This window comes from Dipodomys ordii, unplaced genomic scaffold (genome assembly GCF_000151885.1).
Source record: "Dipodomys ordii isolate 6190 unplaced genomic scaffold, Dord_2.0 Scaffold89, whole genome shotgun sequence".
NCBI lineage: Eukaryota > Metazoa > Chordata > Mammalia > Rodentia > Heteromyidae > Dipodomys > Dipodomys ordii.
This window is the reverse complement of record NW_012267305.1, coordinates 2,266,030-2,289,366: the sequence shown is the minus strand read 5'-3', so window position 1 is coordinate 2,289,366 and position 23,337 is coordinate 2,266,030. Positions and strand designations below refer to the sequence as shown.

The 23,337-nt window shown below is 41.1% G+C and overlaps 1 protein-coding gene across 4 annotated transcripts in view; it reads right to left on the bottom strand.

Moving 5' to 3' along the window:
• Positions 1–406: 406 nt before the first annotated feature.
• The window catches only part of Ids (iduronate 2-sulfatase), a 34,490-nt gene continuing 11,559 nt past the window's right edge, over positions 407–23,337 (bottom strand). Inside the window, exons 7-11 of one of the 4 annotated variants that reach the window (XR_001175423.1) lie at positions 19,330–19,456; positions 15,666–15,839; positions 12,612–12,794; positions 1,780–1,921; positions 407–448 (exon numbers count right to left, since the gene is read on the bottom strand). Coding sequence is in view for 3 of the 4 variants with exons in the window: in XM_013025973.1 (XP_012881427.1) it covers positions 12,322–12,794; positions 15,666–15,839; positions 19,330–19,456 (774 nt within the window). In the remaining variant the exon portion in view is untranslated. Of the gene's footprint in view, positions 449–1,779; positions 1,922–3,807; positions 3,924–9,887; positions 12,795–15,665; positions 15,840–19,329; positions 19,457–23,337 lie in introns of those variants that run through there. The other 3 variants (XM_013025975.1, XM_013025973.1, XM_013025974.1) reach the window with 3 other exon arrangements.

Below are 23,337 nucleotides of genomic sequence, written 5' to 3'. Positions count from 1 at the left end.
TGGGCCTACTTCCATCCTCAAGCACTTCATCAGTACACAGTTTTAGAATCCTTTTGCGGTTCAAGTTAACAATACATGATGTGCACGAAGGGCTGCATTTGCTATCCCTCTTCTGGATTGCAGTACAGCCCAGGTTGAATCCAATTATGAATTTCAAGCTCCCTCCCACCCCGTTTCACTCCCATTCAACACACTTTTATCTTTATTCAAGCTTACTCCATTTCCTCTTCCAATGGACAACCCTCTACTTCCCAAAGAACGGCTAAAAGGACTAGAACCTGAAATGAAGTGGCACCCCAGTCGAGATCTGATCGTCTATACACAGTTGATCTATCTAACATGTCCTGGCCAAACATAGGTGAGCTGGCATTGATGAAGGAGGAAATGAATGAATGAACACTCTGGGTAAAGTTATTTCAGTCTTTTATTCCAATGGCTTTTTTTCTTCCTGGAGGAGAAAATAAAAGAACAAAGAGTCACTAAGTCTGTCCTATTATTCCTGCATCTCCACACATGAGCCTAGAGTTCATTCACATATTTGTCAAAGTGCTTACAGATGCTGCAACTTCTCATATTACAGAATCTAATGAAAACCATTGATTTGGGGAAGTGGATTTGCAAGACAAGCTTGGACTAGATGAAAAGCCCTAGCAGGTTAATATAAGCCAAATGAACTGGTATGGCCCCCCTGGCCTAGTCAGGCCTCTTGAGACGATCTCCTGGGACAAAGCCATGTCTATTGTTCTGGGCAGCAACTAATAGATAGAGCCCTGGACAATGTCTGCCTTCAGTCTCAGAAAAAAAAAAAAAAGCTCAGTACCCAGCACAGCTGCAGCCTATCAAGAGAAGGAAGCCATAGAGCATGGCCCAGGTGGCAGGTGGAGTAGGAATTAATGAAAGTCTGCAGAGGAACTGCTTCAACAAACCAGGCCTGGCCTCTGCTCCCTCATGCCTACCTTTGACCGATCATTCTGTCAGAAGGGCAAATACAGGTCCAGTTGGGGAAACAAATATACTAGAAAGTACACCATCCAAGTTGAGCTTCTCTCCAATATGACTATTATATCCCAAGGTTCTTTTGATGAGGCTACACACAGGAACCATACATCATGTGCATCAAGGATGAGGGGACCAGGTTTTTCTGGTCAAAATCACCACTCACTTACAGGGGCACACACAAGGTCAAGGACTGGCCAAATGCTAAGTGATAATGCAGCAGCAGCATTGTTCTAATGGCAGGGTTTGGGACAATCAGAACAGTTCATCTGATCTCATCCTATCCTAACAGCAGCCCAGTAACACAGGTAAGATTATTGAGCTCTTGGGAGGATTATAGTTTGAAGACAGCTCAGGCAAAAAGTTGAGACTCGGTCTCAAGGTGAGCATGGTAATACAAGTCTATAATTTTTGTTCCACAGGAGGCTTAGAAGGGAGGATGTCAGTCCCAGGCCAGTCAGGGCAAAAACAGTTACACCCAATCACAAAAATAAGTAAAACAAAAAGTTATGTGGTGGCATGCCTCAAATGGTAGTGTGAGGCCCTGAGTTCAAAGTCTTAAGTACTGCAAAAAAAAAACTGTATCCTCATCCCCAAAACCTGGCAGAGGAGTATTAAGATTTCAGTTGGCAATATCCTGAATCTCTCAGGTAGACTAATGGATTTATCATATAGTCCTTTGGGTAGGTGTAAAAAATAGTGCTCAAAGATACATCCTCTTTATTTCATCGACAAATATACATAAGGAATCTGCTAATAGCTAAGAGAGATTGATGTACTTACCTAAAAGCCATGCAGCTCATTTGAGATGGAGATAGAATTGACACATCCAATTCAAGGAACCTATCCATCCTTCGCGGTTTCTCTTACAAGCTCTAAAGAGTGGTTATGAGCTGATGCAACAAATGTTTTTCCAACAGTTGTCCTAAGTTTTGAGAAAAGAGTGGTAAACAGGATGCCACAAAACCTCTGCTTCCAGAACCTGACATTCTGGTAGGGGAAATGTCTAATGATCTGTTAATAAGAACATAACTCATGTTGCATTAAATGACAGATGTCATACAGTAAGTAAAGCCAGATCAAATGTGAGAGGTGGGAGAGGTGTAAGGATGAGGTATGCAAATGATGCCCTCTAGGGCCCACAGCCTGTTGAGGAAATCATATTTCCCTAGTCTGTGCATATGTGAGTGCCATAGCAAGCCCCACTTTCAGAATAGGGTCTGGTATCTGCAGATGAAAACTTGCATGGCAGCCCCGCAATGCTGTCCTGCCAGAAACCCTCCCTAAGCCTGCCTTCTAACTTCTAACTCTCTCTCTCTCTCTCTCTCTCTCTCTCTCTCTCTCTCTCTCTCTCTAAGTAGCTCTCTCAGACCATAGACTAGTCTAGCACGAGGTGTGTCTAGGACCTGCTGCTTCCTGGAAATCAATAAATGTGTGTATCTGAGACTATTCAAACACATTCTTTAAGGAAACTAAACAGTGCAAAAGATGTATGTTGCTAGCCACAACAAAGACAGTTCCCATGCACAGAGAAACAGTCCATTTTCTAATCTACAGAGTATGCCATCTGCAAAGGACAGCTCTTAGATAGGGACGACTCAGGTCCAGAAAGGATATTTAGCCCAAGTTACCCCATGAGGCAATGGTAGGCTTAGGGTTAGAGTTTGGATACTTACACCGGGAGAATGTCTGTAATGGAGAGCCAGAGACTTGAAGCTCTTCCATTGCTCTGGTTGATCTAATAAACCATACGCTGAAACTTCTGGATGTGTGTCTCCACCCATTCAGGGAGGGCTCTAGCCAGTGGAAGAGCCTTGGGAGGAGTCAGAGGAGGTGACATGGATACATAGGGAGCTCAGGGACTTAAGAAGCCTCACATTCAAAGTGTTTGATGTGCCATTTACAATTCACGGTGTCAATGCAGCATGAATATAAGGCCTCTCAGAAGCAAGGCATAATGTCCACTGGTTGAACCTGAAACCTGCCCAAAGCTGGTGTGCCTATATAGATATTAGGGTGAAAATATAGCCAAACATGATCTCCAATGACTGCTTCTAAGTAAGAAATCTCTTCCTCTGAAATCCCTTCCTACAGACAGGGCTGAGCCTATTATTGTCCAAGCGGACATGTGTACCTGTTACCAATCACCTCATTTCTGTGATTAGCTTCAGCTCCCACCATCCGGAGACACTGAGTTCCCTGGGAGTAATTTCCCACATCCACACCTGAGTTACCCACCCTTGTGTTAGATGTCTTATAAAGATACCAAAAAAATCCAGTGAAATTTGAACTGGAGATAATAAGTATTTAGTATAAGTATGATCCATCCAATGTTTACTATACATTAATGTGAAGCCATTGTTGATTGCCCATCTGAAATTCATTTTGTTGTTGTTGTTGTTGTTTTTGGGGGGTGAGGCATCCTGAATTTCAGCAGGCAGGCCAATTCCTGTAGCCCATGCAGCGGCTGATACCTGCTGCTAATACTGACTGACGGAGGGAGGGGAAAAAGCATAAAATCCTGTTTTCAAAAGTATTTTGGAATAAATAGTACATGCTGCAACTTTAGCACTTGTGTCATTTTTGGAGGACGTTTCCACCACAGATAAAACCTGTGCCTCTGGGCTGCAAATGAGACCCAGTCCCACAGGAGAGGAAAATGAGTTCCAAAGCAGTTAGAAAGCAACCCCAGGGGATCCAAGACCCAGCTTCATCTGCCGGGTATTTTATTGTCGCTAATTCATAACCGTGTCTTTAAAATCCTAGTCTCGAATTCAAGAAAAATCAGTGCCTGTGACAGTCATTACTTACTCCTTGGAGATAGCCATTCTGTCAGTTGTATGCCCTTGAAGCGTTCTTGGTGCCACAGCGCCCTCCAGTGGCAACGTAAGGAACCACATACTGTGTTTGCCGCCTGGCTAGAACTTCTGGCAAAAAAAAAAAAAAAAAAGCCAGGGCAGTGCCCCTTTGATCTGCAGAGGCATGGGCTGTGTGGCGGGATTATAGCCAAAAAGCCCAACTCCAAGTGTGCAACCTGAAAACAAAGCTCTTTCCCATCGCGGTGATAGGGTTATATTTCATGTTCCGTGCCAACGTGTAACCTATCGGGTCACCCAATTTTATAGATGTTCTCTTCCAAACGATCTTGGTTTTGTGAATATTTTTCTATCAAGCTGTGATGCCAAGGATGTCAGAAAGGCCCCTTTAAATAAGATGAGAACTGACTGAACAGTCCACAATTGAGTCTTATTCTATCATTTGACTGAACACCAATGCATCCGTTGGTGGATATCAGAAAGGATGTAGAATTGGGACCCCACACCCCTTCAGCCCCTCTTGGTGTCATTCTGGTAACAACTTTGCTTCATTTCCTAAAGAGAGGTATTACCAATCCATTATTGAAAGCACACAACTGCTATAATCTTCATTTTCATTTATGCAGCTCAAGGCAAGCAATACTCTTGCCTTGATTTGGAAGCAATACAAAGAAAAAGAGAAATGAAAAATATAGCTTTAAAAAGGCAGTGCTACACACACACACACACACACACACACACACACACACACACGCCTGCCCCATCCTGTCCAGTTACATACAAAGGCAATTTTCCAAATGGGTAGTCATTAGCCTTCCTCCTTTTCCAGGTTGATTTTCTGACAGTTCCATAGCTTTCAGCTGAATCTTTTGTACATCATTTCAAGGCCGGAACTGTGAGGCAGCAGCCCTGTAGCCAGCCTCCTTTACCAAGGACTGTGACCTAGACGTCCAGTAAGCCGAGGGCTGCTTTAACTCGCAAACTGTGAAGTCTCGGTCCAGTGGCTTGCTTCCTGGAGGAGAGGGCATTAGCTCCTACCCATGAATACAGATGTGCCCGGAGTCTTCCTAACTCTCACTGTGCTTCTGGCCGTGCAGTCTTTTTCCAAACCCTTTGTAGACAATTCCTTTCACTCATTCTTGAGGAAACATGTAAGTGCCTAAAATGTGCCACTCCCTGAGTTAAAAGATTAAAGAAATAAGAAATGCTTCCACTTTCAGAAATAGATCACTATTAGGCAATGTAAACTGTGCTCTGGTAAGGACAGAAAGCTGGAGGCTGCGCACCCTGTTGACAGGAATGTGAACGGGCCCTCCCCTTCTTTGGAGGGCAATCTGGCACTAACTTCTGGGGTTTGGAATGCAAAAACTACATTAGTCAACAGTCCATCTGGCTTGACCGGCTCTCAGAAATTTAAGCAGAAAAGGCAGGTGAGGATTGTTGTTGTTTGGGGTTGCTCATTTTGTTTTGCTTGGAAAGGCTACTCATTGGCTCCCCGGGAAGGTCACAGTGTCAGCCATGAATAATGGATAAAGAAAAAGATAATCAGGCAATTACCATAACCACTGTCAAAATCACACCACCAAACTGCGTCGCAACAACATGGCTTATAGCAAATCACCACTACTTGTGAGTGTAAGCTCCGGAAAGAGTGAGGTAACAAGTCACAAGCCCACTCTCCAGCCACAGGGATGCCAAAGGAAAGTGAAATTCTGGCATGTTATGTCTCTACAGTGACAAGCAGGCTCTGTCTCCTGTCCATAATAATAAGAGTAGGGAATTTCCCAAGTCAAGGAACATTTATGGTGCAGGCAGACAAAATTTATGGCTCATACTGACAATCCTAGCTACTCAGGAAGTGAAGATCTGAAGAGCACAGTTCAAAGCCATATTGAGCAAGAAAGTCCTTGAGATTCACATCTCAAGTTCACTACCAAAAGTCTGGAAGAGGAGGTACAGTTCAAGTGGTAGAGACCAGCTTTAAGCAAAAAAAGCTAAGAGATGGTGCCCAGGCTCTGATCTCCAGCCCCAGTACCAGCACCAAGAAAGAAAGGAAAGAAAATCAAGTCCTACCTGGTCATGGTGACACATGTGTATAATCCCAGTGCTAAGGAGGCTGAGGTAGGAGAAGAAAGTTTCTAGGTCCACCTGGGCTACCCAGCAATACACTTTCCCTCAAAAATAAAAACATAAAGGTCATCTCCTCAGCAATATCCACACAAGCTGCCCTGACTCCTCAGGGAGAAACAAGTTGGCTACTTGAAAGGGGAAACACCTGCACAGTGATATCAAGATTTGTTAAATGGCTTTATTTACTTTAAAGAAGCATCAAGTAGTCCCAAAACAGCAGCAAGAAATGCACACACAATGCTAATGGTAAATTTAATGTGATTTATTCAGACAATAACTCAGGCTGCACTTCCCACAAACACAAAGGTAAGCTTCTCAATAGTGTGGAATAGATGAATTCATAAAGCCTGTTAAGTAAATAATGAGTGTAGAATATGAATCACCTGCAAATGGTTCTTTCAGAAACACACATGAAAAGACAATAAATTAGAGCAAATGTTTTATCAATGCCAACTTCAGGCCTGCTCCAAACCCTGTTGCTTGCATAAATCATGGTCTCTTTTATGGATAGAAAAGCAAAAGTAGGCAACCCTTAGCCTTCATACCTCTTTTTGACCACTTAACTTCCTAGCATGGGATACTCTACTAGAACTTAGCACCAGGGCTCATCCTGTCTGGGTGCTGCTACATCACTACATGCCCAGCACCTGAACATCGTCTCCCTGAAATCCTATGTGGAGCCCACCTATGCCATCTTTGTTATTTCTCGCTTAGAGGCTGCCCTCAGAGGATGAAGATCATAACCTAGGATCCAGAATCAAAAAAAAAAAGGGCATCCTTTGATTCCTCTATGGGCAAGAGTGATCTCAGGCAGGATGTGGCAGGACTCCCGAGGAAACTCTGATCCCAAAGAAAACTCTGGAGGGAACATTCCCCACATCCTATATGGCCTATATTTTAGTGAACACGTGAGTGGAAAGTCCATCTACTCCATCCAGTGAGTAAAGGGAAGAGGACCTCAGTTGGACATGGACAAAGGCAATGAGGATGTACACCTATCGTGGTAACTCCATGGGTGACCTGAGTACACAAATTCCCAGCAGCCTTCTCACGTCATGTTCTGAAACTTCCCTAGGAGAACCAATGGGACCCCAAAGGCAGTCGACAATGAGGGAACTATGTTTAGAGCCCCAACAGGCCATATCTCATGCTAAAAGAGACCGAGGCTAAGGAAGAATCTAGGTTCTAATTTATTGCAGATCTCAGGCAAGAATTCCAGGGACATCTCTAAAGTGCTGTCCTGAAATTTACATGATTTCATACATTTACATAACCTGGAAGGTGGGTTTGGAGAAAGCAAGAGGTTTGTAGTCTGGGTAAGGATTCATCAATTACCTGGCTCACCATTCAACACATACCCCAACACCCAAGTGATCAAGATTAATGTAGACCAGGAATATACCCAAAAGAATAGTAGGGACTTGTGGAGGTACACGTACAGCTATTGTAATGGGGCAGCATCATTTGTGAAAGGCCAAGTGTCTGTCAACAAATACATGAAAAAAGTTATGTATGCATACAATGTAATAGTATTCAGTCTTAAAAGGGAAAGAAATTCTGTCAATTGCTATGACCTGGGGGACTTTGAGGACATTATAAAAGCATGTCACAAAAGATAATACTGTATGGCAGCACTTACAGTCAGTCCAAATGCACAATAAGCTGGGGCAAAGAGAAAATGAAGAGTTGCTATTTAATAGGACAGGTTCAATTTGGCCAGGAGTTCTGTATCTGCATAATAGCATAATACTGCAAACATACTTAATGCAACTGAACCACAAAATGGTTGGGATGGTAAATTATGTATTGCATGTATTTTACCAGCTTTTTAGAAACATATATTGGTGGAAGAAGAGATTTTCATTGTGGTATTTCCATGTATGCATACAATATCTCCTGATCTCATCCCTCTTCTTAAAACAATTTCAACAGGTTTCATTGTTCTATTTTCATGCATGTATATAAAGTTCTTTGATTACAATTGTCCTCCTTCGTACTCTCCATTCACCCCCTCTCCTCTTATTAATATCCACCCCAAAAGAGAATGTGTTATACATTTCTGCCATTAATTTTCTTTAGTATCTATAATTACACAAAGGTGTTTGTTTCACCATGGCATTTCACCCAGACATATATTATATTTTACTAAAATTTAATGCTCTCTATTCCTGTTCCTTTCCATGTCCCCTAACCACTCTATTATCCAACAACTTTCACTGTGTTTCCAATATCATCTTCACGCATACACACACACACACACACACACACACACACACACAATGAATTTTATATCATTCACTGCCCAATATTCTCTTCATTCCCGTGTCCCCAAGCAGTCCCATAGGTACAATCATGTTCTGTATATCTGTCTTTTAGGAATCCAATTAATAATTTACAAATTTTTAAATGCATTCATAATTTGAGAATTTTTGTCAAAAAAAGATCAGTGTGGAAAGACTGGTATAATCATGGGAGCTACTAACTACGAACAATGAAAAAGCATTCTATGAGGAAGGGTGTGGCTCAGTGGTAGAGTTCTTGTCTAGTATCCTTGAGGCCCTGGGTTTGATTCCCAGAACTACAACATTTTTTCTTATTATTTAAGCCATTCAGTGTCACAAACCTGTAAACCCAACACTCAAGGGGCAGAAGCAGGGGAAAGAACTGGGAGTTCCAAGCCAGCAGGCTATGAAGAGGTTGTCTCAAAACCAAAGGCTAATATGCTACATCACCAGAGCAAGACCAAGATTGTATGTGGTAACTTTCAGCTAGGGAAAAACAAAATGCTCTAGATCTGTTAGTATGGATATGAGTAGGAAAAGGCATAGAAGTAAATATAAAATGTCACCAGTAGCCACATCCTGAAGAGTTAGCTTCTTTCCATCTTCACCATAGAGTGAAATATGGAAAATGTAGAAATTGACCACATATTATCTCAGTTTTGCTCTTAGAATGGGATGGAAAGTCACAGTTAATATAAAACAAAAACACAAAAAATTCAAAGGCTAATAAGCATTTTCAGTCTCCAGAAGGAGGGAGTCTCCGTGTTTATTAGGAAAAGATAGGGGGAAAAAATCACACCGGGAAAGACCATTCAATCACTTGAAAATGTGAGCTCCAATAGCAAAATTTACCAGGCAAATTCACAAAACTGGAAATGTAAATATGCAACAATCATACAAGAATCATCAAAGTAATTAATAAACAGAGTCCACAGTTAAAGAAGGACACCAATCTTACCTATTATTGGAAGAATGTAAGGTGCTTTTGTGACATTAGGGTTTTTATTTGTTAATTTCATTTTTTAACTTTAGTGCTCTAATATAGCAAGACAATGAGAGGAGAAAATACAGCTATTTTTTTGACAACTTGGCACTGAGATACTATCCTAAGAGAATAGTTGGAAATACACAAAAACCATTTTATTCACCAAGTTGATCATTACAGCAGTATCTATTATACTAAAATTTCCAACTATTGAAAGAAGGTTAAGTAAATTACAATAAAACTACACAATAAAATAGAATATGAGTGATGCAAAGTTGCTTTGCAAAAAAGCTATACTAACCACATATAATGCTTAAAAGTCAGAATGCAAATGTTATGATAAAGAATATAGGAGATCACAGAAATGTGGAAAAAAATCATACCCCTAAAAAGACAAGATATTAAGTGGCAATCTAAGGAGAAAATATTCACACACTTTCTCACCTTTCACCATGTTTCTCTTTTCCCATTTTTTAAAATAACACAGCAATTTTATTATCAGATAAAGAGTACATTTTTGGGGTGAGGGGGTCCGGTCGTGGGGCCTGAACTCTGGGCCTGGGCGCTGTCCCTCAGCTCTTCAGCTCAGGGCTAGCGCTCTACCACTTGAGCCACAGCACCACTTCCGGCTTTTTTCTTTTTGCTTATGTGGTGCTGATGAATCGAACCCAGGGCCTCAGGCATGCAAGGCAAGCGCTCTACCACTGAGCCACCTTCCCAGCCCATGAGTACATTTTTTAAGGTAAGTTAAATCCCAAGATTCTTTATGTGTGTTCATTTTGTCCCACAAAATGCTCTCAGCCTCTTTGCCTTCAATGTACAGAAACCAGGCTGTGAAGAATGGTTATGAATGGGCTGGAGCAGAGAAAAGAGGGCACAGCCTATGATGGGTGGGAGGTAGGAATAGGCAAGGTAGAGTCAGCCAAGGGCAGGGGCATTGTGGAGCCAGGGAAGACTCTGACTGCTCAGCGGAGGTCTTTCTAGACCCATAGTAGGCACTGACGGTGTTCTCAAAGGGCAGGGTTAAGAGGGATTTTAGGAAGACACATGGATTCCTTTTGGAACAGGGGAGGAAAAAGGAGGGAAGGTAAACTACTTTGGAGGGAAGGGATAAGGACTGAGGCAATGGTGATGGGAGTGAAGAGAAAGAGGCCAACGACTACAGCAAACTCCCTACCCTACACCTAAACACATCCACACAAGGCTTTGTTGGCAAATTCAGGATCAGTGTAGGAGAAACTTGTTAGCATTCAACAGATCCAGCTAGAAACCTAGAGAGAACTAAGGTAGATCTGTCCAAACTACCTGTCATGATAGGATTGCGGCTACAAAGCACTTGAAATATGGTGTGATCAGGCATCTTAAATTTTATTTTCTTTCAATTCATTTAATTTGAGATAGTCACATCGGCTTAGTGACTACAAAGTGGCCAGCAGAGTTCACTTCATGACTCCATCAGAGCAGCATTTGGAGTTTGACTGCTCATTTTAGAAATAAAATGAGAAAAAAAGTGCACACATTGTAGCCAACCAGGAAAGAAATTTAAAACTTACCATTGTAACTGTAAAGTGGGAGATAAAGCTAAATACACTGAAAATATGTCCTAAGGAATTTCTAGACTATATTGTAAAAATTATAGTGGACATAAGGAAAGCAATAAAGAGATGAAGAACAACGAAGTGAAAGCTGAAGGAAACCATTTACAAAAGCTCAAGCTTCTTGAAAGAAACGAGTTCTGCAGCGACAAGCAATGAAGAGGCCCTTCACTCCCCCAATAAAAATTGGTTGTTGCCAAGATACTCACTTAACTGCTTACAAGACCATAGTGATTTTTATATGCACCTAGCGTAGGCCAAATAGTTATTTTTGTAAGTTTTGGTACTGATTTTAAGATATATATCTATATATCTGTATATCTTGTCTTTTCTGGGTCACAATTTAATACATTGCACTTTGCTCTTTGTTATATTTTTTTCACAAACATGCACCTTAAAACACCAAGACACTGTAAGGAGAAAAATGCTAAATATTCATTTTACTATAAGACTGACATATTACATTTGTTTAGAAAGGAATAAATTCTTCCAATGACTACAAAGAGTTGATTCACTTCATCATGATCAAATACAACTTGTAAATATTCCATTACTTAAAGATGATTTGAATTAAGCTTATTACTGCCTTTCTGAAAATTGTCATACTCAAGAAATACACAAATGAAAATTACCTAATATTGTACTAATAAAGTTTTCACACTTTAAAATTTAGTAAAATTGATGCTTTAATTAGCAATTAAAACGAGAATATTTTCTGTCTCCTGAATAAATGGATTCTACAATTATCAATCCATAAATGAGAACATTAATATGAATTTGCATAACTGAAACCATGGATATACTTACATTTTCAAAAGTTCCATTGTGAATAACAGATTTAATAGATGGCCAGTGAGTTCAAGGGACATTTTAGTAGCAAATTATTCAAATGTATCTGAAAATTTTTACTTGAACTTTCCAAATACCTGCATGTCTCTATTGCACTATGCATCATTTATTATTTGATGAAGTAACACACTGATCATTTCATGTGTATCTCAACTTCACATTTTGAAATCTGTGGCTCTTAAAATTACCATTTACCTTCATATTTGGGGAAGAAATGTGAATTCGGTATTGAAATATTTTGAATATATTGGCCTACCCTAGATATATTAGTAAATTATAAACAAAATAACCAGAACTTTAAAGTCAATCCTACTTTGATATATTGTTACTTTCTGAAATGTACTAAATTGGACAATTTCTTGAGTTATAGTATTATGTTCTATTATCATGGTCTTGATATTTTAAGACAATTTTTGTTTGTCAACCAATGACTAAACTATAAATACTTTTAAAAGGAAACAAAGTGATTCAGCCAAGTCCTAATCCAACTGCCAATTTCAAACGAATAATGGCAAAATGAAAAGGCTTGTTGACATAAGGCAAATTGTTGATGTGTGTTTGAATTACCTCCCCCCCTAGGTTGTGTCCAATATTATGGGTATTGATAAAATAATCATTTCTCCTCTCAAGGGGAACATATTATGTTTGCCCTCTGTGGCTGATAAAACTCAAGGTATCAATGACTGGAGAAATTCTCTATGTTGGGAGTCATTGTACACATTGTGATCCTGTAATGGGTCAGAATCCACAAAATACAATTCTCCTGCATGGATATCAGTAAAATTAGCCAGAAATTCATCAGGATTGAAGCCAACCCACACAGTATACCTATAGTCTATGGTGCGTATGGAGTAGCCCATGATCTTTATATCTTTTAAACTCGGCTTGTCAGAATTCCATTGAGGGGAATCTGCAGGTCGGGGATACTGGCTGTAGGCAACTGACTCATGGGGATTACCATGGAGGTGTGGATCCTCTTCCCAGTCATGGAATCGAAAGTGATTCAGAAGGCTCTGGCCTTCTCTGCACAGCTCAATATGAAATGAAGGAATGGGGCATCGAGGAGGAACTTGTAGTCCTGCGAGTCCAGCGAGTGTGGGGAAGAGAGACATGAGTTCCACGAGGTCCCAGCTTTGCCTGCCTGAAACAGGAAGTAACATAGCTAGACGTGGCACACTATAGCAGCCTGCCAAATCAAGACTGATGAGTCACCGAGCCTACTCTCAGCTTCATCTGTTTTTGTTTTCATTCTTTTTGTTCAAGACTATTATTTTTAGCCAAAGTTTAGAAACACCTCTACCTGAGCACTTCGGGCTCTACTAGCTATTCATTCAACCAAATTGCAGGATGCAAAATTAACATGTCTTCAGTACTTGTTTTTGGCGGGGGGGTCCCGTCGTGGGGCCTGAACTCTGGGCCTGGGCGCTGTCCCTCAGCTCTTCAGCTTAAGGCTAGCACTCTACCACTTGAGCCACAGCGCCACTTCTGGATTTTTCTTTTTTGCTTATGTGGTGCTGAAGAATCGAACCCAGGGCCTCATGCATGCAAGGCAAGCGCTCTACCACTGAGCCACCTTCCCAGACCTTCAGCACTTTTTAAAACTACTCAGAATTTCAAACTACCAGTATAACAATTAAACAAGGCAAGCTTCATCAATTAAATTCAAAATGCAGTGCAAAACTCTGCTGAAGAATATGACAATCTGTGTCTCAGGGTCACCCCACAGACACTTGTTACTTGATGTGTACATTTGACCCATCTCTCTCTCTCTCTCTCTCTGTGTGTGTGTGTGTGTGTGTGTGTGTGTGTGTGTGTGTGTGTGTGTGTGTGTGTGTGTGCGCGCGCGCATCAGTCCTGGGACTTGAACACACAGCTTGATCTCAGAGTTTAAGCACTGTCCCTTTGCTTTTTTACTCAAGGCTAATACTGTACCACCTTGTGCCACAGCACCACTTCCACTTTGGGGATAGTTAATTGGAGTTAAGAGTCTCGTGGACTTTTCTTCCCAGGCTGGCTTCCAGCTGTAGTCCTTAGATCTCAGCCTCCTGATTAGCCTGTTCATTTTTCACATCTGAAACTATGCCCATTAAACAACAGTTGCTCATTTCCCTATCCCCAACAACTGGTAACTCCCATTCTATTTTCTATCTTTGTGAATCTGACTATTCTAGATACTACATGTGGATCATACAGTATTTGTCCGTTTGTGTCTGGCTTATTTCATTCTGTATCACATACTCAAGGATCTTCCACATTGTTGAAATGTCCTTCTTTTTAAGACTGAATAATACTCCACTGCATGTATATACCACAACGTGTATATCCATGTGTCGATGAACATTTGTAAACAGAGCTGCTACCAACATTCACATTCAAGTTTTTGTCTAAATACCTGCTTTTGGTTCTATAGTTTGTATATCTAGGAGTGGAGTTGCTTGGTCATGTGACCATCACCAACAGTTACTGTTTATTAACGGCTATCCTGATGGGGGCATCTTATTATGATTGATCTATGTTTAAAATCTAAGTTCTGTATTTATACTGACTTCTGTTCAAATTAATCTTGGCTTTACACTATTAAAATGGCCTTTCTGAAGAGTTAGAAGCTGTTTTACATGTCCAATTTCAACTTCTAAACACTTGATTTGTTGTCAGTGAAGTAAAAAGTATTTTTAAAAACATGCTTCAGGGGCTGGGAAGGTGGCTCAGTGGTAGAGTGCTTGCCTTGCAGTCATGAGACCCTGAGTTCGATTCCTCAACACCACATAAACAGAAAAAGCCAGAAGTGGTGCTGTGGCCCAAGTGGTAGAGCACTAGCTTTGAGCTGAAGAGCCGAGGGCAGCATCCAGACCCAGAGTTCAAGCCCAACGACTGACCAAAAAGAGAGAGGGGGGAAGAAAAGAATGAAGAAAAGAAAGAAAGAAAGAAAGAAAGAAAGAAAGAAAGAAAGAAAGAAAGAAAGAAAGAAAGAAAGAAAGAAAGAAAAAGAAAGAGAAAAGAGGGAAAAATGTGGAATAACTGTACAGTTACATGAATTTACAACTTACTGAATTCCTCCCAACAGGTTTCAAAAATGACTTGTGACTGTCAGATTGGTCTCAGCAAACAAATAGCTAAAGTCATGCCTAAAAATGGTTCATGTTCTCCACCACTACAGTAAAACAGCATGCAGTGCTCAAAAATTAAATATGCAGAAAATAAAACTGGACATTGTAAAGAAAAGTCAATGGTGCAGAAAGGTCAAAATGATTATCGAAAACCAAAATAAATTTAAACAGAGATAAAGATAAAGTATAAACTTAGATGTTCAATATGGATTGAATGTAAACCCACAAAGCAGGGTCCCTGATTTAGCAGTTTGTGGGGGGAGAAAAATATTCCAAAAAGAGCAAATGCCACCTGAATTAAGACATTCGTCACTGGGGAGATCAAGTCAGGATGCAAATTATAGGAACATATGTTCACATTCTGTGGGTAGGGAAGATACTTGCTTTGAAGGATTGGCATGTGGAAATCAGTGTCCTTCCCAGTTGGGAGCCCAGAGTAGAATCACTCTGCAGATTTTACAAATCTAGAAGTTCATTTAGTCTGCCAAAATGGAAGATATTATTCTCATAAATGACCAAATCTTCATCCAAGTATGCAGGTTAAGGATTCCATTCACCTATTTGAGAGACGCATCCCCTGCCTGTGTAATCCTCTCCTCTAAGCTGTGGAGCATATTTGCTGGCTCCTCTGCAGCACTTCCCACCTTGGGAATGTTATCTGCTCTTTTGTCTTTCCACCTTCTGAAGCTCTAGCTGTGCTGCTCATTTCCAACCCAGAGAATGGGAGGTGCTAAAATCAAAAACAAAGAAAGAACATGTGCCAACTAAACAATGTGCTGAAGGAATTCCAACACATCCAGAAGAGAGAATGTACAAGCACAAAGCATGTGATTCCCTACATTGATCTATATGGAAGCTAAAGGAATAGTTAGTGCATGGCAATATCCCTTTTGTGTGTTTTATACCTGGAGCCATCCACTGTGAGGCAAGATCAAAGGGGTCACGATAAGGGAAGAGCTTCTGGCCTGCTTCTGGAAGTGGAGCCGTCTTCCCCGGAACATAGAACATCAGAGGTACACGAGTAGTGACATCAAAATTGCTGTATTTGGCCCATTCTCCGTGTTCACCTAGAGACCACCCTGGGTCATAAAAAGCACACAATGACAGAAAATGAATAACTGGATCCAGCTCGTTTATTTTAGACTTCATTTCATTTTCTTCGGTAAACACCAGAGGGAGTAAAACCTCATTATCTTGCGGAAATTTCTCTAGAATTACTACAAAAAGGAAATTTCACCTGAAGGTCTCTTTATTCAAAGTCAGATACCTGCCCTAAATGAGGAAACCTTTAAAAATGAAAAAATATTAAATTCCACAATTAATAATATCTTTTCAAAATCAACAATTTGTCATTTATACCCACACTAGGCTTTGGGGGACCAATGGGTCCTAAACAAACATGCTTACCATGCCAGGATGAGTGAATACAGGATTTTGTGCACATGAAGAACATGCTCTACCACTCAGTCACACCCCAGATGCTCATTCTTAATGATAGGACCCTGAAAGCAGCAATGTTACTAGTGCCCTGCTCTGTGTCTATTTCTTGATAGGTTGTTCTACTAAAACATGAGCTACAGAACTGTGACATAAGAATGTCTATCTTGCTCTTTTTTGTGTGTGTATTGGTCCTGGGGCTTGAACTCAGGGCCTGGGCACTGTCTCTGTGCTTCTGTGCTCCAAGCTAGCACTGTCTCTGTGCTTCTGTGCTCCAAGCTAGCATTCCAGCTGTGTGTGTGTGTGTGTGTGTGTGTGTGTGTGGTTAACTGGAGATAAGAGTCTCATGGACTTTCTTGCCCCAACTGGCTTCGAACCACGATACACAGATCTCAGCATCCTGAGGATTACAGGCATGAGCCCCTGGTGCCTAGCAATCTTGCTCACTTTTAAGACATACCACACATGGACAATACAAAACTTCTAATACAAATCAGTAATGCTGATTATAAAAAGTTCTTTACATACATTTAAAACAACAGATCACTAGTAATGTGTGAAAATTATGACACCTCCAGGTCTAAAAAAATACAACAGACAGACTTTTATATAAGGGAAATGTTAGGCCTATGAAAAATGATAAGGACAGGGAGAGCCAGGCGCCAGTGGTTCACGCCTGTAATCCTAAGTTCTCAGGAGGCTGAGATCTGAAGATCATGGTTCAAAGCCAGCCTGGACAAAAAAATCCCCGTGAGACTCTTATCTCCAATTAACTACTCAAAAACCAGTAGTGGCACTGTGGCTCAAGTGGTAGAGCACTAGCCTTAAGCACAAAGATGTTCAGGGACCGTACCCAGGCCCTGAGTTCAAGACCCATAACTGACAAAAAAAGAAAAGAAAAAGAAAAATGACAAGGAGAATCATCCATGCCACCATTAAATGAAAGACACTATAGGAAAAAATAAACATAGCACTATCAGTCATGTTTTGTGATATGCTACTTGTTATACATACATAAATGACATCTCCATGTACATATATATACAACTAATGGCTGGCAGATGGAGGCTCACTCTGTCAACATTAGTTAACCTTGGCAAATGGTACAAAAGGGAAAGCTATCCTGACGCTATATTGTATGTTCTGTATCCTTATTTGTTTTTGTAATGAGAATGTTATCATTTAATATTGTGCCATTTCCTATAATGATATGAGAATCATTTTCCTTATTCTAAGTATGGTAATAATATAGCCATACTTAAAGAAGCTATAATGTTCCTTTTTTCTTTTTTTATTAGTATCTATCAACTGTTTAAGGAGGATTGTGACATTTCTATATATGCATACCAAACTCACCCCTTCTATTACTGACCCTGACCTTCCTCCTCCTTCCTCAAATGACTTGAAAAGGTTTCATTATTCTATTTTCATATATACAAAAAAATCCTTTGATTATATTCATCCTTATTCACCCTTTCCATTCACTATCCTCTCTTCCACTGGTATATACACCTTCCCAATCTTTTTACCTTTCTATCATTCATGTTTTTAGTGTGTACTGACTACCAAGAATTTTCACCGTGGTATTTCAGCTATGTATATACTATATTTTGACCAGAATTATCCTCCTTATTTCTTTCAATAGTGAATTCAAGGTTTGAATTCAAGGTTTCTAGTGAGCCACACCTGCAGCCTTGTTTTAGTGTGTTTCTGTGTGTGTGTGTGTGTGTGTGTGTGTATTTGATGCTCATTTTTGAGATAAAGTCTCACTTCCTACCTGGGCATAAGTCTGTACCACAAAGCATCTATTTTATACTTCGTTACTGCTGGGATATGCCACTACATGGAATTTCCCTCCATTGAGATAAGGTCTCAGAGAGATTTTTGCATGACCTGTCCTGGAATGATGATCATCCTAATCTCAGCCTCCCATGCAGTTTAGAATGACAGGTGTATACCACATGACCAGTTGTAAGTTGAGGAGTATCATAAACTTTTCTGCCCAGGCTGGCCTTGAACGGTGTGATGCTCCAATCCTCAGATACTCAAGTCACTAGGATTATAGGTATTAGCCACAGATGTGCACCCTAAAAAACAATAGTTTTTATAGAGTGTGTGGAAACAGAATCATCTCAGATTTGGTTCAGAACAATTCAGGCAGAAAGAGTAGATAAGGATAATATGAACAAGAATGCTGCTAGCAGAGAGATGTTTTATTTTCCATCCTTGAGTGTGCTTGAAATATTTCCAATTAAAATGAATGTTTTAAAATAATAGTTCTACATTTAGCAAACATTCCATATTAGGAAATAGCCTGAGAAGAGATAGAGTGGAGAAGCTCAGTCTCTCACTAGACAAAACAATGGGAGCAGGGATGTAAGAGGTCCAGTCAGAGACTTGCTGGCTCTGCCAGGATCCTACTAAATCCTCTCAAAAAGACCAAAAAGTTCTGAAGTCTTATAGGTTAACATAGGGGTTAAAAGATTTCCATTACACATAGCTGAACAGTGGCTTACATCTATAGCCCTTAAATCAGTGTGATGAGATTTCAGGATCACAGTTTTAAGCCAGGCCAGGCAGAAAAATTCACATGACCCTACCTCTAACTTACCAGCAAAAAACTGGGCTGGAGGTATGACTCAAGTGGTAGAGCACTAGCTGCAAGCAAAATAGCTGAGCAAGGGTGTAAAGCATGGAGTTCAACACCCACTATGAGCATAGACACACACAGGCACACACACACAGACACACACACACACACACACAGATTTCCATTACACAAACAGGGTTGATGTTTTCCTAATGAATGCACTAGGAAATTAAAAGTTTCTACATTTGCACCTCCCCCTACCCAAAACCTGCCTGCACACCCAATATTCAAGACAGGTTCCAAGACTTAGTTAAAAGCATCTCAAAAGGGTTGGAGTGGTAGCTCAGTTGCTAGAGCACTAGCTAATGAGCAAAAGTGTCAGGTTCTTAGTTTGAGTCCCAGTTTCAGATCAAAACAAAACAAAAGCCTCCCAAGGGAGCAAGTAGATGCCAATGTATAATACGGCAATTTCCAAAAGCATGTTTCATAGGAAAGTTTTGAGATGCTTTGAGTTACTCACCAGAACATTTCCCAATTCTTACCATGATCAGACATAAATGCAATGATTGTTCTGTTGGCCAGCTCAAGATCATCCAAAGCACCCAAAAGGTGGCCAACCTGTGTATCCAAATAGGACACAGAGGCAAAGTAGCTCTGGCGTATTTTCTGCTGCAAATTCAAAAGAAAAACTCTTTAAGACTACCTACAGTTTTACTTACTATAGCATATACAGAGATGATGTCTTTTTTTTCTTTTTGAGCATCTTGCCCATTCCCAACAATTCCACCAATGCCCTTAATAACTTTCTTACTCATTTCCCTTCAAAGTCACAGCCCAATCTGCAAGCCCAAAATCCTACTTGTGAGCAAATCAGCCTTTGCTCTCATGGCAGATGGATATCACTTACTACCTCCTCCCTTCGGTCTTTTTCACATGATCTGGCAGTGCCATAAACGGGATGTCTTAAAATCCTCGACACTGAGTTATCAGCCTCAGTTTCTGCCGTGTGTTTATCCCCTGCCTTTTCAGCTGGACATGTCAGCTTCTTGTCTCTGCTAGGGTCAGGACAGTCATGGGACCTGCTCCATACTCTGCTTGTGCTGAAGAGAACAGATTCACATCTAAGAATATTATGTGGACCCAGCATACTTATACTGTCTGCTAAATAAAGTCTTCCGTCTGTAACACAGAGACCTTTCATGTTCTGGAGACTTACACCTCAGTCCAATGCTGACCCCTGGAGGTAAGGCAACAAATAAATAAGAAGGCAAGGTCCTCAAAGGTAAGGAAGAAATGTTTGCTGTTGGACAAATAGAAGTAAGATGTACTACACAGGGGTATACTGAGAACAAGGCATGTTTGAGGCTGCAGAATAACATAGGAGAATAGGGAGTGTCAGAGGACACCAAAACAGTAGGTGAGGGGCAGATGATATGACCTTGGCAGGCCCCTCTGGAGGAGCCCAACCTTCAGGCCTAAGGAATCACTGAGTTCTTTGAAAGTGAGGAGGTGAACAGGGCTGCAGAGTAGCAGTGTCCTGTGGCTACAGCAGCGTTCAACAACAGAACACCACATTGCTGCCTGTGAAGCCTCAGCACACTGGCAGAATGACAATCACAACAAAGCAGACCCACTGCAGAGGTCTAGAACAAGATACTGAACGATTCTGAGGCCAGAGTTCATTTGAGAGGAACCTGGGGAGGACACAGAAGGAACAGGAGAAAGAACAGAGATAAGATTCAAGTTTGTAAATCAGCTGATAGTATGATTCAATGGCATGTGATGGCGAATGGCTTGCATGAAGAGAAAGAGGCAGAGGAGGAAGAGGAAGAAGAAAATGCAGGGTAGGAGTGGGGAGCCAAACCACACAAGAACCTATGGCAACTGAGGCCACCATGGTCATATGCCTGAGAACAATTTTGAAAATCAGAAATGAGGGCCAGCCTGGAGGAGTGCTCTCAGAATCAATCTACCAGAGCACTCAGATGAGGCTAGTTAGAGAAAAGGGGAGAAAGCACACCATGGGAGGCCAGAATTGATCCTGAGGACCACACCTAAGTGGGAGAGGGACAGAGATGTCTACCAAGTAGACTGAAGCAGAGGGAACTAAGAAGGGCTGTAAGGAAGCCTAGAAGGTGGACAATTCCAAAAGGGATGTGGCTGGTTAAGAGTATTGGCATAAGAACAGACCTGAGGACCAATGGAATAGAATTGAAAACCCAGAAATGAACCTACAGACCTATAGCCATCTAATCTTCGATAAGGGAGCTAAAACAATAGAATGGAAGAAAGACAGCCTCTTCAGTAAATGGTGCTGGCAAAATTGGTTAACTACATGTATAAAACTAAAGCTAGATCCTTATATATCACTCTGCACCAGAATCAACTCCAAATGGATCAAAGACCTTGAAGTCAAAGCAGACACTCTGAAAACATTACAGGATGGAATAGGAGAAACCCTAGGTCTCCTTGGCTCAGGCCGAAATTTTCTGAATAGAGACCCGGAAACACAACAAATCAAAGAAAGGTTGGACAAATGGGATTGCATAAAGTTGCAGAGCTTCTGCAGGGCAAATGATGTAGCTAGCAAGATCAATAGAAAGCCCACAGATTGGGAGAAGATCTTTACTAGCCATACAACGGACAAGGGTCTCATATCTAAAATATACTTGGAACTCAAAAAATTAAACCCCCCAACAACAAATCCCCAAAGAAACAACTGCCCAATAAATAAGTGGGTGAAAGACTTAAAGAGAAACTTCTCTGAAGAAGAAAGAAGGATGGCCAATAGACACATGAAGAAATGTTCAACATCCCTAGCCATAAAAGAAATGCAAATCAAAACAACATTGAGATATCACCTCAGTCCAGTTAGAACGGCAAAAATCAAGAACTCTAACAACAACAGATGCTGGAGGGGATGTGGACAGAAAGGAACCTTACTTCATTGTTGGTGGGAATGTAAACTTGTTTAACCACTTTGGAAAGCAGTATGGAGGTTCTTGAAAAGACTTCACATAGAACTCCCCTATGACCCAGCAATCCCACTTTTGGGCATTTACCCAAATGAGCACAAACAAGACCACACTAAAGCTACCAGCACAACAATGTTTATTGCAGCATTATTTACCATAGCTAAGATATGGAACCAACCCAGATGCCCCTCAGTAGATGAATGGATCAAGAAAATGTGGTATATATACACAATGGAATTCTATGCCTCCATCAGAAAGAATGACATTGCCACATTTGTTAGGAAATGGAAAAACTTGGAAAAAATTATATTAAGTGAAGTAAGCCAGGCCCAAAGAAACATAGGTCCCATGGTTTCCCTTATATACAATATCTAGTATATGTATGAGTCAAGCGGAAAAGGTCAGATAATGTGATGTCAGGAAAATGAACCCTTAGATATGTATTTTAATGTTTTTTTCTTTCATGCATGTGTTTCTAACGCATTTATAAGATTATCTCTTTGTTGCTTTGTATGTCCCTCCCCCACAGTATAACCCCTGCTTTCACTATATTTGATGTCAGTATAACTTGTGGAGGAGATGGGGAAAAACCAGTTGTTTAAGGATACCGGTGGACCTGTTGCAACAGTGAGAAGTACAAGTTGTCATGTCCAAAACGAGCTTTACAACGTCGGTGCGGGGGGGGGGGGGAAGTGGGGGGAAGGAGAAGGATTGGGATTGGGGGGGAGGGGGGAGGCTGGGAAGGGATGGGAAGGGTAAACAAAGGAGGAGGATGCAATGCTTGGTAAGAAATGTACGCATTATCCTGCCCATGCAATTGTAACCCCTCTGTACAGTATGTTCACAAATAAAACAAAATTAAAAGAAAGAAAGAAAGAAGCACAGAAGTTAGAGAAGGTCAAGGTTGGATTCTATTCGCCAACAAAGTCAGAGTGCTGCCAATGGAGGTAGAAGCCCAAGCAGAGGATGATGAACAAATGAACACAGGGACCATGAAAACAACCAGAGCTGAGCATTCTATACTGCCCTTGAGGGGCAGGGGAGAAAGGGGAAGATGCAGGAAAAGTTAATATAAAGAAAGGAAAACATTTCAGGACATGTGGGAGGACCCAAGCAAAGTGCTCTCGGGGACAGTGGGGGTCTCTACCCCCTGGCAGCATGGATTCACTCTGGCAGCCCTTATCGATGGACTGTCTCAGGATCAAGGCACTGCAAGTAGGAAGAGCATGCTGAGGGACTGGCAAGAACTGGAAGTGGCCTGCCACAGGGCTTTGGAAATTCAGGGAAGGAGTGAAGCCATGTTTTGGATATCCCCAGAATACATACACAGTAAGAAGGGGGGATTGTGATGAGTTGGTGACCAGGATAGAACTGAGAGGCTGAAGTGAGAGATGAGACAAAGTCTATCCTTTCTAGGAAATGCTCTACCATTGGCCCATGTGCCCCTCCTAGCCCCTTTGGGTTCAGTTTATTCTTCGTGTAGGGTCTCACATGTTTACCTGGGCTGGTCTCAGACAGTGATCCTTACCTCTGAAAGAGCTGAGATTTCAGGCACGTGGTGCCATACCTGACTTG